The sequence below is a fragment of the Mauremys reevesii genome, linkage group 1 (genome assembly GCF_016161935.1).
Source record: "Mauremys reevesii isolate NIE-2019 linkage group 1, ASM1616193v1, whole genome shotgun sequence".
Lineage (NCBI taxonomy): Eukaryota > Metazoa > Chordata > Testudines > Geoemydidae > Mauremys > Mauremys reevesii.
In genome coordinates, this window is record NC_052623.1 from 99,776,269 (window position 1) to 99,795,858 (window position 19,590).

The following is a 19,590-nucleotide window of genomic DNA, read 5'->3' on the forward strand; positions in this document are numbered from 1 at the left end:
CAGTTTCTTCAAAAAGCAGTAGACAATATGAGAGGGAAATCAGACCACCTCTAATACTACATGGAAGGAGAGTGGGTATCTATTATAATTCCTACCTTCTGAAAGCAGGAATTATAAGAAAGAAATTTTCTTGTAAATACATATAATATACTTCCAGACTAAGACTTAAAATCACCAGGGATATTTCAAAAAATAATGTAAAAAGTAGGTACAAAAGTGAAAGGAAGTGATAACAGGAAACAATGAGAAATGGTCACTATTTGTTGATAACTGTATAAAATATGACAGCAGGATTTGTTGTTTAGGTTGCATTAAGCATATCTATTCTAACCCCATATTTCCTGTTGCTTATAACCTGGGATCCAAGACATCTATTTGCCATGGAAAAACGTGGAATTTTTATTTTTACAGAGAATCTTTAGTTTTTACATTTTGCGAATAAAAAACTGTACAATGGAACCCCATTTATCTGAGCCTCCATTATCCAGCTCTCCGGATTAACCAAACCAGGACTGACAGCCCGAGACCCAGGCGACGGGGCTCCCACTGTCAGCCCCAGGCGTCAGCTGAAGTTGCAGCCCTGCCACTCAGGGCTGAGCTCTCCGGATTATCCAAATTATTATCTGATCTGGCCCCAGTCCCAATTAGACTAGATAAAAAGGGTTCCACTGTATCAACAAAATATTGCGTTCAGCTGATACCTATATATAGTGGCTAGGGCAACTGAAGTACAATGTTTTATTTTAATTGTGGAAAAACACAGACATGTTTTTTTAATCAGAGATTTTGGTTTTGTTTTTCTTGTTATCATGGAAAATTAGGATCTCTACTTATAACTAAGGTCCTAGGTTATCGTGTCAAACAAGTTTAAAAAAAACCATAGCTTCTTAATGGTCAAAAGTCACAATTTAAACTGGGGAAAAATTAACACATTTTTTCATATGTATGAAATGGTTCCTTATTTTTAAAGTATACTAAAACCATATTGAATTCATTCATGTAAAAAAGAAAACATAGTAAACATAACATATTGATAAATTTTTATTTATAGTAGGATTTATTTTGACACGTGCTAAATTTTTCCACTATTGCTACTACCAGCACAGCTCCACTAACAGCAGGAACTATTGGAGCACTAGTGTAGACAAGGCACTAGCACATCAGGGCTAGACAGCACATTCTATATTGGTGCCCTGACCATTGCTACTACTGTTAGAATTGGAGAGAAATTTCAGAGAAAATAGGCTTGTGTATGCATAGCCAAAGAAGCCATTCTGCAACGCATTTTTCTTTCATATAAAAGTTGTGTTTAGAGATGATAGGATATCTGTAAAACCATGTCACTTAGGAATGCAGCACATGATGTATCAAAATAAACCCTGCTATAACTTTTATAAGAATTTATCGATATTTTTGTTTACTAGGTTTTCTAATGTAAACAAGTAGGGTGACCAAATAGCAAGTGTGAAAAATCGGGACAAGGGGTGGAGAGTAATAGGGGCCTATATAAGAAAAAGCTCCAAATATCGGCACTGTCCCTATAAAATTGGGATATCTAGTCTCCCTATAAACAAGGCTTGCTAGTAGAACACAGGAAGATAATATAGTATCAGTTACTCTTGTTTCATGTCAGGAAGATTATCTTTACAACTATGATGGTTACGAACTATTTTAGCAAAAACTGAAAAACTGCCACAGAGGACTACTGAACAGCCATGATACAAACACCCTCTTCTCCCCATCCCCAGATAATAGCAAAAAAAATGGAATATGTGATTTGTTTGTGTAACAATTAATCAGTCTTACTTGTAACTTTGTGAAATGTTTACCTTTCAGACGCTTATTTTCCAGGACTGGTCTCCATACAGTCTGGAATCCATACCAGAGTAGAATTTGTATGTTAAAGTTTGTAAGGTTTAGGCAAGGGAGAGGGCACTTAGTATGGGGAGAATGAAACAAACAAAATAATCCGTGTTATGATTTTTAAACTCTCCCAGTGAGGGTACATCTACACAGCCCTCGGCAGTGAGTCTCAGAGCCTGGGTCAAGAGACTCGGGCTCGCGGGGCTTGCACCACCACACTAAACACAGATGTGTAGACATTGCAGCTCAGACTCTGAAGCCTAGGGAGGAGGGTAAGCTTCAGAACCTGAGTTCCAGGCCTACACACAACTTAAAAGCTCTGTCCAAATAGCTATTTTTAGTGTGGTAGCACGAGCCCAATGAGCCTGAGACCGTTGACCTGGGCTCGGAAGCTCACTGCCATAGGCTGCCGCTGAGTTGTGCAGACATTCTTGGAGGGGCTGAGGACAGAAAATTAAGTTTCCTATAGTGATAGTCCTCAGTGAGAGCGTCTTCAAGTGTTCCAGTGAAAATTAGTTTTTATTTGGATGAGTTATTCCCCATTGGAAAGTCATATTTGCACATGCACACTGGAGGCCAGATTCTCACTAGTGTAAATCAGAGTAGCTCATGGACTTCCATGGAGCTATGACAATTTATACCAACAGAAGACCTGGCCCCAGATTTTTAAAAAGGACAGATCTAAGCTCAGCACATGCACATGTTAGTTGTGCTACACATGCACTCACACCAATTTTAGGTGTGAAAAGGAAATGTACCAAAGGTTTCCTATAGACTTCCTAAACTGTGCATGAGAGTTCCCTCATATAGTCCTCATAAACTCCTACTGGCTTTAATGGTAGCAGCCACAGTGCATGGGATAGTGCATACCAGTGGTGCCTAGCCCAATAGTGGAATGAATCTTTTCTAACTTTTTCTCTTTTAAATCACATAGAAAATTACATTTTTAAAGTACATTTAAAGAGAATGCTACTATTCCATGGTTAAACCCTGAAAAAGTCTGGAAATTATACTGCTAAGATTGTTCACACAATCTGAAGGTTGCTCCCATACATATATTTACAATACAGTCTTCAATTTCACGATCACAAACTGTTTTTCAAATAATACAGTATAATACATACATTTTAGATAAATGTTTATGTTTATGTGCGGCTAACAGTAGTACCATATAATACAGTGTCCCAGAGACCACAAAGGCGATTTATATGTACACTAATTAGTCTTACTCAAGACATTACAGAATAAGAGTCTCATCCTGAAAAACAGGCATTGAAGTCAATGGTACTATTTGCATGAGCAAAGTTTTACTAACATGCATAGATATTTGCAAGACTGGGGCGGAAGTATAAAACGTTCCATAATAATGAAAGTTAGCTTCTCATGCAGAGCCCATCTAAACTAGCAGCAGTGGCTCCAATCCTACAATTAGCTCCATGCAGGTGGACCCCTGTGCCCATGCAGACCCCCAGTCACTTCAATGCCCACACATAGCTCATTGCAGGATTTAAATCTACTTCAGCTTCATTCCCTGAACTGCAAATAAAGAGAGACTTACGCACATGTGCGCAGATAAGTATCTTCCTCATCAACTTATTCCTTCCCCTGTGCTGAGCCTAAGCAAGGATCTGCTGCTGGTTGAAAAACACTTAATATTACATGGCCACTGACTAATTATTAGAATACATACCTTAGAGAAGAGATTTTCTCATCTCGTTGTGTGACCCTGGGCAAGTCACTTAATCTCTCTGTGTCTCAGTTTTCCCATCTGTAAAATGGGGATAATAATGCTTACCACCTTGAAAAAGCACTTTGAGATCTATGGATGAAAAGCACTATGTAAGTGCTAAGTATTATGATGATTGTTAATATAAAAAAGCCTAAGTCAATAAAGCTACATTGGATCATTACCACAATGAAAATAGTGCAAGTGTATAGAATAAAACATCGTACATGTATGTATAACTAAAGTTGTGGGGGGGGAACTGTATTATTTTATTATTTGAGAAATAGTATGTGACCATGTAACTGAAGACTGTATCACAGTGAATATGCACAAGGAACAGCATTCTATGGGTAACTCTAATTTGGTAATTTCCAGACTTTTGAGTGCTTAGCCATGCAATAACAATGTCAGTGACTATTTTCACAATATTCTACCTTCAACCAATCTTAAAACAAATAAAAACGTCAGTACCTAGCCATACAGTTTTTATTATATAAAGACAATGCAGGAAACTATTCACACTATAACAGGTTATGACACAAAGAAGAGCCAGGCCAAGCTCACAGACATCTACTCGTAACACATTAAAGACCTTTAATAACATTCTCAGACAAAGCCACCAAATGCTTCATGAAAACAGAATACGTTTGTAAAATAAGTTATCTATTAATTTAACACATTACTAGAACTTTGCCATTATAAAAGTTTGAAAGTTAGGAAATCAGAATACTGTAGTTTAAGAAAAACGACCAGACTTTCCGCAATATGTAATTTTTTTGGGGGGGAGGGAAGCTGGTGGGGTAGGGGGAGGCCATAAAGTCTGAATCTGGTTGGAAAGATACTGCAGAGCCACTATACATAAAAACCCTTCCTGTTACAAATCTTGCACCACTACTGATGTCCTAAGGAGCCCATTTCTTCCTTTCCTTCCTCCCCCGCACTGTTTCCTCATAGCCTCTCTCCACTTTCAAGACCCTGAATCAGGGGTACCATTCTTGCAGATGAGGAGCCTTGCATAGGAATCTTTTTAGAGCTTCTGACTGCAACATCTTCATCATCCTCAGAGGTCAGACCTTGTGAAAAACCAAGGCACTCTCTTTTTCCTGTTGCAAGGAACAGCAGCATTGTCCACAACAATCCCAGTCCCTAAATGCCCAAGCAGCAAGACATCAAGGTCAAGATTTTTCAAAATATTAGACTTCCAAGTCCATATGTAGGCAAGCAAATAAGCAACCTGATTTTCAAAAGAATTGGGCACCCAAGCAGGTCCCAGTGACTTTAATGGGATTTGCTGGATGCTCAGCACTTTTGCAAATCACATCCCTTATTTTAGGTGCTACTTTTTGAAAATACTGGCAAACAGTTGGAAATTGAACCAAGGGCCTAGCCCATGGCAGTTTTGACATCAGGCCAGCCAAACACATGCACTTTCAAAACCTGCACAGATAATGTGCACCACAAAAGTTTACCTTACCTGAGTGAAGAAAACAACCTCCCAATACAGGTTTGTAAAGGAAGTAGAATAATCAGAATTGCCATTCCTGCAAAGCATGATGGGCCTATTTCAATCCAGAGAAGTGCAGTTACTGCTATAGCTTGAAGTGGTCCAGCCCATAAAAAGTGTAAGAAAATTGTTACCTGCACAATTAGTTAAGATATAAAAACAGCTTTTAGCATTAATTGAAAAGACAAAAACACAAACAATAAAACCCTTATCAACAGAGAATTGTATATATAAATATATATAATTTTCAATTTTAAAATATAAATGTTTGCATGTTTTCTGCTTTCCACAGATCCAGACTAACATGGCTACCCCTCTGATACTATAAGGAAATGAATAATCTTATTCAGGGCACAGTCTGAATAGTGCACAATAAATAAGGCCTAGGGCCACAACTGAATGATGAGGATAAAACAAAAATACTGATTGCCTGTTCATTCAGTCAGTTCCATCCTTCAAATGCACTGAAACTGATAGGGGTCATGGAAAACATAGTATGTGCTGGTGTAATCAGAGATTGTAATGCATTTCCTAGCTTTTGAATGCTTGACTTGGCAACTTTAATAATGTTCTTTTAATGTAGTTTTTTGTGGGGGTATTTTTTAATATTTTGTTTAAATTTAAAATATTCTAGTAAAACACACACAACACTAGGGTGAAGCCTATTAATTCAACAGCAACACTGCCTTGGGATATCACTTCAGCCCAGGATACCTTATTATAACGCATGGAAGTGTTTCCCAGTTATTACAATAATCCTGGTTGAATTGCAGCTTAAAAGCTAAAATGAAGAGTTTTAAATGTGTTTCAGTTCACTCAACACAACCTTTTAAAAACTAAAACGAAAAGCATCTCAAATAATTCAGTCAATTGCAGAGTTGCCTTTAATACACTTACATGCACCAACACTACGCCCGGTTTATAAACAAAGCAGGAATATCTACACACAAAAAGAAAACGGATTTTTTTTCCAATTTCAAGAAGATATTGCTATTAATATGTTTGGTAAAACCACCTTTAAAAATCAATACTAAATTATGAGCCTAAGTTGTCACTTTAACAATGATTGTGAAGTAAAACCTCATCTCCAATACCCCTCAAATATTGCAACCTGGACCCATCTCTCATCTCCTTACCAGAATTGTCTAAGACAACCAATAATAAGTCTTACCTGATCAAATTTGTTCACATCATTTGATAAAAGATTTACTATTTGACCTGTGGTAGTTTTTCCCAAAGCTGTGTTACTGAGACGAAGTGCCTGAAATAGAAAAAAAAAATTCAAGCATTCTTAAATTATTTTAAATTAACTAGCACATTGTATGGTATCAAAATAGCTGCATCATCTCTTCTAAAGCCTAGATGTATTATTGACAAATCTGGCATCCGAGCTATGAATTATGAGGCATTTTAAAGATGAAGACACATGAGAATTCTTGGAACTGCAGTTTAAAGGCCTTAGTTAAAACACTGGCTGGTGATCATGATTTGGCTCTGAAGCAGAAAACACATATCGAATAATATATGGGGGGGGAAGAGGAGCAGAATTTGACATTAAAAATCTATTTCCCTCTGCATTTGCAGAAGTGACTCAGAACATGAAACTAAGGCCTGGTCTACACTAGGAGTTTATGTCGAATTTAGCAGCGTTAATACGACTTAACCATGCACCCGTCTACACCAGGAAGCTAATTAGTTCGACCTAGAGGGCTCTTTAGTTCGAATTCTGTACTCCTCCCCGACGAGGGGAGTAGCGCTAAATTCGACATGGCTATGTCGAATTAGGCTGTGTGTGGACGGAAATCGACCTTAGTAGCTCCGGGAGCTATCCCACAGTGCACCACTCTGTTGACGCTCTGGACAGCAGTCCGAGCTTGGATGTTCTGACCAGCCACACAGGAAATGCCCAGGGAAAATTTGACACGCTCCGGCGCCTTGTGGATGTTCTGCAGGACCGCAGGCAGGAGGACAGAGCACCCCTGCACTGTATCTGCAACCGCCCTCCCCCGCCACAAAGTCCCAAACCCCCCTCACCCAAAGTAGCAAGAAGGAGGGGCGACAGGGGCCGTGAAAACTGTCACTGCACCCCTGCAGAGTGCACAAATACAAGAAGGCTCTCATTCCCTAAATGTTGAGAAGTCCTTCCCTTCCTGGCTCACCGAAGCCCCAATCCCAGTTTCATCCCCTAACTGTGTAGTTGATTATTAAAAGTAGTTTGCTGTTCATTACTATTTCCGTCAAGTTTTTCTACAGAAGACTGTCTGTGAAGGGGGTGGGGGGGTGGGAAGGGGGTTGTTAATTGCATAGGACAGTCACCTTTACCAGGGTACAGACACGGGGGCAGGATCAACAGCAGGTCACACACACAATGCAGTCAGTAGGTACCCTGGTCGGTCTGGGAGGAGTTTTCCATGTTCTGCGTGGGTGCGGGGTACGTGACTTTGTGGCATGGGAGGGCGGTTACAGAACTTATGCAGCGGTCCTTGTCCCGGACCACAGAGCCACGCAGCAGGGGAATCCTCCCCCGCCACAGGGTCACGTAGCCCCCGCACACAGAGTCCCGAAAAGGAGGGATGGCAGGCTCCGTTGAAATAACCAGTCCGGCACTGCAGACCGCTCTAGGAGCAGGAGCCTATCATTCCTCGAGTGTAGAAGCAGTATTAACATCACTGCACACCCTACCCACCATAGTCTGCGTCCCTGTTTCAACCCTTTAACGTGAATTCATTAATAAAGAAAACGTTGTTAATTAACAATGTTCCATTAACTTTATTTTTAAACGTGTGTTGGAAGGGGGGAAACGTGGTGAACGGGATATGTAACCACAGAAGAAAGTCAACAGTAACTGAAGCAGGAGCAGGTTCAGCTTCTCTGTAAAGAAACTGAACAGTCACAGGTTACCCTGCTCCCTGAGGAACCTAGCTTTCAAAGCCTCCCGGATGCACAGCTCTTCCCGCTGGGCTCTTCTAATTGCACGGCTGTCTGGCTGAGCGCAATCAGCAGCCAGGCGATTTGCCTCAACCTCCCATCCCGCCATAAAGGTCTCCCCCTTGCTCTCACAGAGATTTTGGAGCATAAAGCAAGCTGCAATAACAATGGGGATATTGGTTTCGCTGAGATCCGAGCGAGTCAGTAAGCTCCTCCATCTCCCCTTGAGACGTCCGAAAGCACGTTGAATGATGACAGTTACCCAAGACCACCCTCGACACATTTTTTCCCCCCAGCATGCATTGTGGGGAAATCCCAGAATTCAAATGGGCAGCGGGGACTGCGGGAACTGTGGGATAGCTTCCCACAGTGCACCGCTTCCAATGTCGACGCTTGCCCCGTTAGTGTGGACTCACAAAGTCGAATTAGTGTCCTTAGTGTGGACACACAAATTTGACTTTGTAAGGTCGATTCCACAAATTCGAATTAAATTAAATCGAACTAATCTGGTAGTGTAGACATACCCTAATATGGCAAAATATTAAACCTGAACCAAAAAAACCGCACATTTCTTTCACATGCATCCCTCTGTCAAGAACGCTTGAGCAAAACTAGACTGGAAATCTCTATCCTGAAGACTCAATTTGACCGGCTGAGTCTTTGCCCCAATCTTCCAATGATAAGAATAGAGCACACTGCAAATACCAAAATACAGGTACTGTAAATATGAAGATGCAGGGGAAAAATGCCAAGACTTTTAATGATGCCCACTGTATACTTGAAATATATCTTCAAGAGGCAGATCAAATAGTTATTGGAGTTGTTATTTATATTACATCACTACTGAAAATATTGCTGGTGCTTTCCAAATAGTCTCTTCTCCAAAGAGTTTACAACTGAAAGCCCTGATCCTGCAAAGACATAAGCATGTGCTCAACTTTAAGCAAAGTAGTCTCACTGATTTCAGGATCTGGAAAGACCGACAAACCACCATTCAACCAGTAAAATGTCTGAAGTGGTCTTAGGTACATGTCTTAGTAGTTATGTTTGTGTGTTATGTTTCACCAACTCTCCCTCCTTTTTCTAGGTACCCCAGCTAACCTGCTTCAGTAGTGCAGCCCCAACTTGCCCACCCTACAAAGATTCAGGCTGATAGCCTCTGAGAAAGCAATCAGCCAGATAGAAACTATACTATTTATATGGGAACTAACAGTTGTCTATGGGTTGGAGAAGGTGTACACAAGAGCACACCTACAGCAGTTCCTGCTGCTCACTCTATCATTCTCTGCCACTGTTATGGGTGGGGGAGAACCCTTCCTGTAGTCATTGGCAACTCTTGCCGCTTAACTGCTCTCAAATTAGCATGTGTGTCATAAAAGAAATCTCAGAGAAACATTTACATTTTCCTGACAAAAAGAACTAGCCTAGACCTAAGTCTAGGGAAATGGCAATGTCAAACACCAAGCAGTGAACCTTAAGCTTGTAACCAGGTTCCATCAAAAAAACCTATTTTAGCTCTCTCCCATCCACTAAAATACTGACTGGGAATGTTGGTTTGGCCTGAAAATTGCCAAATATACTTCACAGGCAAAAGAAAATTTCTGAAGGAATTGAAGAAAATTTACCAAGGTGGAGTTTGTTTGTTTGTTTTTGTTTTTTTTTTGTTTGTTTGTTTTGAGTTACAGATCATTAAAAAGAAACCCTGATTTGAAATTTTTCTGTTTGTCAAATGTTTCTCTCTTTCTAGCACAAAAAATAGTTTGGTTAATACCCCTTTGAATTTTCCATATAGGTACAGCTCCCCAAAATATAGCCCAGCCACGTGTTTACAAGGAGCTGTAACTATATGGAAAATCATTAATGATTGTTGTGGAGACGTTAAGGTGAATCCTACTCCCAGTGCTGTCTTCTGAAATGCCGCCTTCTTTCAGATATGAGCTCATTGGTCCTTTGTCCATTTCCTTCCCCCGTTACAGGCAGTTCTACTCTCCTCCCAACCAGATATACCATCTAAATAATATTGACATCAATCCCTGGATTAGGATTTGTTTTAGAATCAGGTTAACTAATTCTAGTCTCCCTTCTTGAATCTTTGTTCTCTCCCTGTTCCAAATTCTTGGTTGCAAGTATAGAAAGATGCTAAAATATCACTGTAGAAAGGACCAGTTTATTTCCACTGAAGGGACTGCTGTCATGTTTTGGAGTAATTAGCCCACCCAGTCCCAACCAAAAAATCTCTGGGTCTCACAACTTGAGCTGTTTTGTTCTTTTTATTTCTGCCAAACTGAAGAGAATCCTTAGAAAATGAAGCCAATTATTTTTAAGATAAGCACTGCATCAATGATCTTTGGGTTACAGCTTCAGACTGAGAATTAGTCATGAGACAGATTCTAGTCCCATCTTTGCAACAGACTTCCTGAGTATTACTAATACTTTTTAGTATACACAAAACATCTTTTTGGAGTTTTAATAACACAGATAGATAATGATTTGTTCTACAGGTAAAATTAGTTTTCTATCACTTCATATGAAGGGAAAAGGAGTACAACAATTTAAGTAACTAGCATTTGAACTTCAGTAGTAGGAATCTGTCATTTACTATGGTTAACAAAACTAGCACACATAGTGACACCCAGCCACTACTGACAGAGACTTAGCATTTCAGGTATATATTTACTACAGATATTAATGAATGCCAAAAAAAAGTATTGGGAAATTAGCATTCAGCTTTTCTTTCAAAACTGTACATCAAGGATTTATGAAAGGTATGACGTATCCATACACCTCAAATGAGGATAATTGATTGCAAAGTTTATTGGTGTTCTACGATGACCTCAACCTTCACCCTGGGGAGTAAACATTTATGAGATGAAAGCAGATTAATATTCAATTTAATCACACCTAGAAATAAAGTCAACAATGTGAACATTTTGCCTTTCCAAGCTTTCAGCCCTCCAAGTGAATATCAACACTGCAACAAACAATGCTTGCTATACAAATATTTCATGAATTTCAAACAAAGTGTGTTATGATCATCAGTTTAGTACATTAATTCCTTAGAGATATGTTTATGTACAAGAAAGTAGTGTGCCATGTTAGAACTGAGTTCCCAGCGGATAATTTCCAAGGTATCAGAAGAGGGAGGAGGATAAATATGTTCATAAAAAACAATTCACCAGCCCAACATGGCCTGAGACATTATTCCCCACCTTTCTCTCTCTTGCTTTACTATAAATTCTGTAGTTCAGAGATGAGGATGGAGAGAGGAGTAATCTAAATGTTAACTTTAAGTGGGGATATTACATGTTTTAGAAAAGAGGAAGGGTTGCATGTTTTCCCCCCTCTTAAAAAGAAAGATTACATTCAGATTGAATTTTAATCAATCAATCTAAATGTCTAATCTCTGCCTAAATTTCATTTCTGAGGCAAGGGTGAGGAGGGCACTGCTCCAAAAATTTGGAAGGCAGGTAATTTAAGTCATACCACCAGAGTCCCTAACTATATAGATAGGACATTCTCCCTTCTGCCACCTCCTATATGGTTCCTACATGCAGGGCTGATAAGAGGGAGAGAAAAGGAGGGACTATTGTACTGGGGCCCTGAGGTCAGGAGGGCCCTCAAACTGTTTTGTGTAAACAAAGTGAAATGGGAGGGAAGGCAGTGACCATGATGTGCTGGGGCCCCAAAATTTCTCTTGACAGGCTTGCCTACATGGAGGTAAAAGTAGAGGCCTCGTGGCTTGAAGGCTACCACCAGCCACAAAGAAGCTACTGACGGCTAGTAAGGCTATGGCTTCTCAAGAGCCACACTGGCAATGGACGAAAGCAGCTTTTCATCCTGTGAGCTGCCCAGCTACTTTCCCTGCCTGCTCTGGCCCGGTAGTTCCTACTTCTGCTTCTGTTCCACTGATCACCTGGCTCCTCTCCCTAGACGGTGACTGCTACATGTTGATCAGTACACGTAGGTGAAGGAAATGCAGACACAGGGGTAGAATTAAGTGACAGGCCACAACTTTAGTAACTTAACGATGGGGAGGAGTGCTACCTCCTCACCTCTGCTCACATTTAATTGGGTCCAGTAGAGAATCACGGCTCTCACTATAACCAATAACTCAGGGCAAACCCTCTTCAAACTAAACCCTAGGACTCACCTCATTTCTGACTCCTCTCACCCTCCCCTCTACGTAGGAGATAAAGGGTACTAAGGGTGAATTCAGTCTGCAAAGACTTCAGGTCTCCCCTTCTTACAGCAACAGGTTCACTAGCCATATCCCAGTCTCATTTACCTCTGAGACCTGGCCCCTTGAGCCTTTATTCACACTGGACACCAGGCTCATGTTGCCATGGAATAACATTTCTGCATTTCTCCTAGTGTTAAATTTCCATCTTATTCTTATTCCTTTTAACCCGAAATATGTGAAAAACCCTTTGGACCTGCCAAGAAAAAAAATCGTTCCTCATCCCAGGAACTGGTGATCAGTCAGACTCACAGCATCCTGGAAAGACAGCTCAATATACACCTCAGCTACAGGGAGGGTGGGGCAGCAATACTGCAAGTGACCTCTGGGAGGCTTTAAAGTGCAAGTGACCACCTAGGGAGGCTTTAAACTGAGAGGCGGGAGCTGCCAGCAGCTCCCCTAATGCCCTCCCTGGCTGGTCAAAGGGAGGCAGAGAAGCCCCTGCTCCAAGCACAATCCCACATGTACTTTGAGGCATAAGGAGAGGCTTTGCTCCAGTCTGTCTGGACGTGAGCGCCCCCTTCCAGGAGTTGGCTATTCCCCTACTCACTGGTTTGATCAAACTTCCTCCCTTCTGAGACAGGAAGGTGACAGGCCGGGGGGGAAGGGGCCCATTCTCTCCCAATGCATCTCTTGAGTGGAGGAGAATGAGCACACAACACTCAACAGCTCCTTTTTCTCACATCCTCTGGACCCCAGGCAACAGCCTACAACATTATATAGGCATCCATATACTGTTGAGTGCAGTATAAAAAAAATCAATACATATATAAATGCTAACCCTGATTTTCATGAATATAGACTTATACCCTATTCCTTCAAATGCCATGACTTCAGAACTATTGCAAGAGTGAAAAATAATTCAAATACTTAATTTTAAACTGATTACTAGAATAGCTAACTTATATACACATACATTTGAAAAATAAAAGGTTCCTTACCTTCCGATAAATCATGTGACATATCGCTACTCTCAATTTCATGCCAGCCCGTTGTACGTGATAAAAGTATAAGTGGTGTGTTATGGCTAAAATCAGTGTACATACAGACAAAGCAGCTGCATAGCCGTAGGCAAAATTCAAAGCAGCAGTATCAAGAGGATCAAAAATTTCAAAATAATTAATAATTTTTCCCAAAAAGACTGGTTGAATTACTTTGAGTGTTTCCTAAAAGAAAGAAGGGGGAAGGAGGGAGAGAAACAAATAGAAATTATTTATTCTGTAGTTTTCTATCCAAGTTTCTTCCAAGGCAAGTAAGAACTTTCTGGCATACCCTTCTTCCTTTATTATCTTGCTTTAAATACCCAGGCCAGTTTTTATTGCCATATAACCCAGAAGAAATGGACTTCTGTATTAACACATGTATTTTAATAGTATTAAAATTAAAATATTAAAAACTTTTCAAAAGTTCTCTAAGCTACCAATAAAATCTTTCATGTTATCATAACAAGTTACATAAATACAGATCTCCTTTAATTTCTGAAGACCACATGGTACTTTCTTGTGATGTAGTTACATTTAGCAAAAAGATTTTTTAATGATTCATCCCACTAACCTATGGATACTGTAATATACAGACCAGCAGCAGATATGAGTTCAGAAACAACTCCTTGAAGGGGAGGGGAGGGGGGTCTGGCAGTATCACAGAGATAATATGCTTTCAGTTATACCAGTGTAATCCCACTCTTATGCAGTTGTAACTGAAAGGAGACACTAACCCAGTGTTTTCAACTTCCAGTAGTCTGTGTGGCCCTACTGTATTTTTATGAGAGTGAGAGAGATGGTTAAGGAGAGACATCCTAGTCTCTGAAAAACAAAAGTACAGAGTTTATAGCTGCTACTATCTGACAGAAAGAAATTATAAATGGGGAAAGAGTTGGGTCCCAGAATGAAATCACCAGTATTCATTAAAAATGCCTATTGGACAAGACTTACATTACTGTTGGGTAAAAAGATATCCAAAGATACATTGTATTGTATTTTCCATCTCTTACCTCAATCAATGTGAAAAATCCCAAAGCTAAATAGGATTTCCAATAACAAAGTAGGATTGCTTTTGTTAAATGTGGCGTTCTTGCTTCTTTTTTAGCTTTTTGCACCTCTTTATCCCAGTACCTAGAAAATAAAGTAAAATGAGACTGGCGGACAAGAAAAGTCTAACTTAAAAATCAACCAAAACAGACCATCATTTGCTAACGTTGTAAAAAAAGAGAGTTAGGTCTACAGTAGGATTGCCAAGTTATCTGGTTAGTCACTCCACATCCTGCACAATTAAATACTTTCTCTTTAAGAACCTGACACCAAAACAATCTTTTTTGTTTTTTAATTGTATTTATTTATTTGGCTCACGAAAGCCTATGGTTAGCTTTACAGGCTCATTTTGTTCCTCTGTGCCTAAGAACACACTGATAATATCAACAAACCTTGGACTAGCTGCTGATTTATAGAAACGTACCACAAAGGCAGAACTAGCAAGTCACAGTCCTTGGTTTGTTCTTAGCCTGGATCAGAGTGAGCCAGCTACCTAAGTTAAGAGCCAAGTCACAATAAGCCTTCCTGGCACTGGCCTGCACTGAGGCAGTGTGGAGATGCGCCACCTCAGCAAAACCCCTCTTGAGCTCCAAGAAGAACACAGCAGCGTGCACATCCACAGTTTGTTAGGTTGTGAAGCCCGCTCTCTTATCTTCACCTGGTCATGTACTTCGGTGAAGGGGAAGTGGAATTTTTTTTATTATTATTATTTGCATTATCATATTGCCTAGGAGCCCCACTCATGAACCACGACACCATTGTGCTAGGTGCTGTACAAACACAGAACAAATAGACAAGCTCGTCTAAAAAGTGGACTCTAAAAAGTGGACTCAAGACAGACTCAGGGTGGAGGAAGGAGGATAACACACAAGCAGAGAGAACAATGTGATTGTGGCAAACATCATTGGGTGGATTGCACCACCTGTGGTGCCCGGGCTTCCCCAGCATGTGCTCCTTCCTAAGGCAGGGACTGTGACTGTGCTTGACCTTTGCATTGTGGCTGGGCACCCGCACATGAGCAAGGCACAATCTGTTCAAATCCGAATCAAAAGACAGTAAGAACACAAGTGATCATTCTGTTCATATAATGTGATCAAGAATACACCAGCACCACTCTACAATTGTTGAAGCATGGGATTTTCACATAAGGTGCTCCCTTGTCTCTGGAGATCAAGTGCATTCTGCTGTGCACCGAGACCCTGTTGGTCCAAAAACTGTGAACACACCAAGGTCTCAAACCTGTTAAAAGATGGCACACTAACTTTGGGCGTGCAGAATAGCTGCCAGAAATATATTATCTTGATTACTGAGATATTTTTTCTTATCGTCTCAGGGGGGTGGGGAGGGTGGAAATTGGGTAAAATGTCAGACTCCACAGTGCAGTTCGTTGGATTTTCTGAAGTTTCTGTAAGCCTTAGTCTCGCAGTAGTGAAGGCTGCTTCCTTAAGTAAAGTAGAATCAGAGGTTAAAATAGGGAAAGAAGAAGTTAAAAATTACTTAGACAAATTAGATATCTTCAAGTCACCAGGGCCTGCTGAAATACATCCTAGAAGACAGAAGCAACTGAATGAGGAGATTCTGAGCCATTAGCAATTATCTTCGAAAAGTCATGGAAGAGAGATTCTAGAGGACTGGAAAAGGGCAAATATAGTGCTCATCTATGTAAAGGGAAATAAGGACAACCTGGGGAATTACAGACCAGTCAGATTAACTGCAGTACCCAGAAAGATAATGGAGCAAATAATTAAGTAATCACCTAGAGGATAATAAAGAGATAAGTAACAGTCAGCATGGATTTGTCAAGAACAAATCATGTCAAACCAACTCAATAGCTTTCTTGACTGGGTAACAAGTCCTGTGAATATTGGGAAGTGGTAGATGTGATATAGCTTGACTTTTGTAAGGCTTTTCATACTGTCTTACACAATCTTCTCGTGAACAAACTAAGGAAATACAACCTAGATGGAGCTACTATAAGGTGGGTGCATAACTGGTTGGAAGACCTCTCCCAGAGAGTAGTTATCGTGGTTCACAGTCAAGCTGGAAGGGCCTATCGAGTGGGGTCCCGCACGGATCAGTTCTGGGTCTGGTTCTGTTCAGTATCTTCATCAATGATTTAGATAATGGCATGGAGAGTATACTTATAAAGTTTGCGGATGATATCAAGCTTGTAGGGGTTGCAAGTGCTTTGGAGGATAGGTTTAAAATTCAAAATAATCTGGACAAACTGGAGAAATGGTCTGAAGAAACTAGGATGAAATTCACTAAGGACAAATGCGAAGTACTCTATTTAGGAAGGAGCAATCAGTTGCACACATATATGGGAAACGATTGCCTAGGAAGGAATCCTGCAGAAAGGGATCTGGGAGTCATAGTGGATCACAAGCTAAATATGAGTCAACAGTGTAACACAAAATAAAAACAAACACCATTCTGGGATATATTAGCAGGAACACTGTAAGCAAGTCACAAGTAATTATTTCACGCTATTTTGAGTTGATTAGGTCCTCAAATGGAGTATTGTGTCCAGTTCTGGGTGCCACATTTCATGAAAGATGTGGATAAATGGGAGAAAGTCCAGAGAAGAGCAACAAAAATTATTAAAAAACTAGAAAACATGACCTATCAGGGAAGACTGAAAAAATTGGGTTTGTTTAGTCTGGAGAAGAGAAGACTGAGAGGGGACGTAACAGTTTTCAAGCACATAAAAGGTTGTTACAAGGAGGAGGGAGAAAAATTGTTCTCCTTCACCTCTGAGGATAGGTCAAGAAGCAACGAGCTTAAACTGTAGCAAGTGTGGTTTAGATTGGACGTTAGGAGAAAATTCCTAACTGTCAGGGTGGTTAAATGTTGTGTATTTGGTTGTCGTGGTAATAGAATCTTGTTGTTGCTATGGCAATTCAGTTAGATTATTAGGGGATAGCCCAGCCAATTTTGGCTGGTTTTTGGTAAATTCAGTGTGTTGCAATAAATGGCTGCTTTTAAGGTTTTCAGCTCTCTGTGTCACAAGTGATTTCTTCCCAAAACTATTGCCCCCAAGGATATAACATTAAGCACTGGAATAAATTGCCTAGGGAGGTTGTGCAATCTCCATCATTGGAGATTTTATGAGCAGGATAGACAAACAACTGTCAGGGATGGTCTAGATAATACTTAGTCCTGCCATGAGTGCAGGGGACTGAGCTAGATGACCTCTCGAGGTCCCTTCCAGTCTGACGATTCTGTGATTCTATGATTTACGAATGACTCTTCTTGTGTGTTGTCAAGTAGAATAGAAAGTGAAAATGCACATACAGACCCATAGATTCTGCTAAATATCCCATTATGTCTATGCAAGCATTTTTCCTGACCACATGGGAAGGAAGTGCAATTATTGCAAGAGTCACTGGAAAGACTTCACCCTCCTTTATAGTGAAAACCCTGAACTCTACAAGGCACGTCAGTGGATTTTCACTTTGATTATAATGAGAACTCACTCAAATTGATATTCACTTCCACCATAATTAGGTTCTACTATGCTAATACTCTTGGAATTCTGCAATGATCTGCTGAATAGATGTTAAATCCAAGGGGATTATCAATTTAACTACTACTTCTGCTCTAGCTAACTCAGGTTCAATGAAGTTGTCGCTACTCCTTGCTCCTTCTCCTTTATAAAGAAGTCCTTGCTCCCAATGTAGTTAAGAGTGACAATTAGACCTTTCAGAAGATTCCGTCCACCTCCTCCATAGCTGCCTCTCCTCATGTAACAGCAGGAAGTTAAGAGGCCATGCCAACACTCCTCTGGTAGAGAGGAGAGAATCTTTCAGTAGGAAAGCCCACTACAGATATATTGAAACACTGCTTGTTTCAAGTTATTATGTAATAAAAACCTCTCTCCTATAAGAGAGGTACTGATGAGGTTCCTGTAGGAGCCTCAAGAAAGAAAATTACCTGCATGAACTGTTATTCTCTTAAAACAGGTTATAATAAAGATACACTCTTGGTCTATGATCCCAGCACATGACTGGAAAGGACTCTCTTAAACTTTAAGCCTGCCTTGAAAAAGGATATTTATACCTACACTTGGAAGGATTACATTTTTATCTATTTCACCCTACATACACAAGCCAACAAAAAAATATTTCCATTGATAACAACAGAAATTTACAGATAGGCAGAGTAAGAAAAATGCTGTTTGAAAACTTAGAAGTTTGATTTAGGTATATTTACTGTGTATACTTACACATGTGATGTTGATAAATTGTGTTTAAACAACTATAAAGCTTTAACTTTTTGAATCTCAGAGTCTGTTCTTAAATAATTATTGTCTGATCTTCCCATAACTTCCCACAACTGTAAAAAATTTAAAATCAATAAACACTGAAAAAAGCTTAAAGCCCATAATTTTGCATGACTTATTTTTATCAATTTAAATTTTCAAAGGGTTTAAAAACAAACATTAATATTAACTGTCAAGTTATAAAAAAAAATCAAGTTCTGCCAACCCTATTCATACCACTGGACCTATACCAGGCCAAAAATCCTAGTGAAGATAAGCCCTTAGATGTCCTGTGCAACTAAACCTCTCTATCGATCAGTAGCATATTTCACCTTTACTAAGGGAATGTTGTTGTCCCTACTAATTCAGTTTGTTCTCTTTTTAAAGCAAAAAGGTAGAAAGCACAAACTTGTTCCCATCTCTGTAAAGAGAGTAAGTTGCATAATATATCTGTACCAAAGCATAGGATCGCTTTATTAAGATATAATTATTGGAATGTCAGAGTATAGACTCTTCAATTCCAGGCATTTTGTAGAGTGCTATTCAAATGAAGCATCTTTGAAGAAAAAATGATAATGCAAATCCTTTTACAGTAGCTCCTCAGTTAACGTTCTAGTTATGTTCTTGAAAAATGCAACTTTAAGCGAAACGATGTTAAGTGAATCCAATTTCCCCATAAGAATAAATGTAAATGGGTGGGGGGGTTAGGTTCCAGGAAAAAAAATTTCACCAGACAAAAGACATGATATACATACACAGTATAAGTTTTAAATAATTTTTAACAAACAATTTAATACTGTACTCACCAATGATGATTGTGAAGCTTGGCTGAGGCAGGGGCATAGCACGGTTGGAGTGCGTGGGCTTGCCCTGTTCCACTTGCCTAGTGTTCCAGCCTGGGAGCATGGTCAGGGTGCGGGGGGGCTTGCCTGCCCCCTGGCTGGAATGCCAGATGGGCAGAGCGGGGCAAGTCCCCGCGCCCCGACCCTGCTCCCCAGCAAGAGCGCCAGGCGGGTGGAACAGGGGGAGCCAAACAACATT

The 19,590-nt window shown here is 40.1% G+C and overlaps 1 protein-coding gene across 3 annotated transcripts in view; it reads right to left on the reverse strand.

The window, feature by feature from the left end:
* The window catches only part of ABCC4 (ATP binding cassette subfamily C member 4), a 269,468-nt gene that overhangs the window by 163,279 nt on the left and 86,599 nt on the right, over nt 1–19,590 (reverse strand). For all 3 annotated transcript variants that reach the window (XM_039519351.1, XM_039519350.1, XM_039519352.1), the window contains 4 exons: nt 14,252–14,372; nt 13,200–13,424; nt 6,265–6,354; nt 5,064–5,227 (listed from right to left, as the gene is read on the reverse strand). In XM_039519351.1, the coding sequence (XP_039375285.1) occupies nt 5,064–5,227; nt 6,265–6,354; nt 13,200–13,424; nt 14,252–14,372 (600 nt within the window). The remainder of the gene's footprint in view (nt 1–5,063; nt 5,228–6,264; nt 6,355–13,199; nt 13,425–14,251; nt 14,373–19,590) is intronic.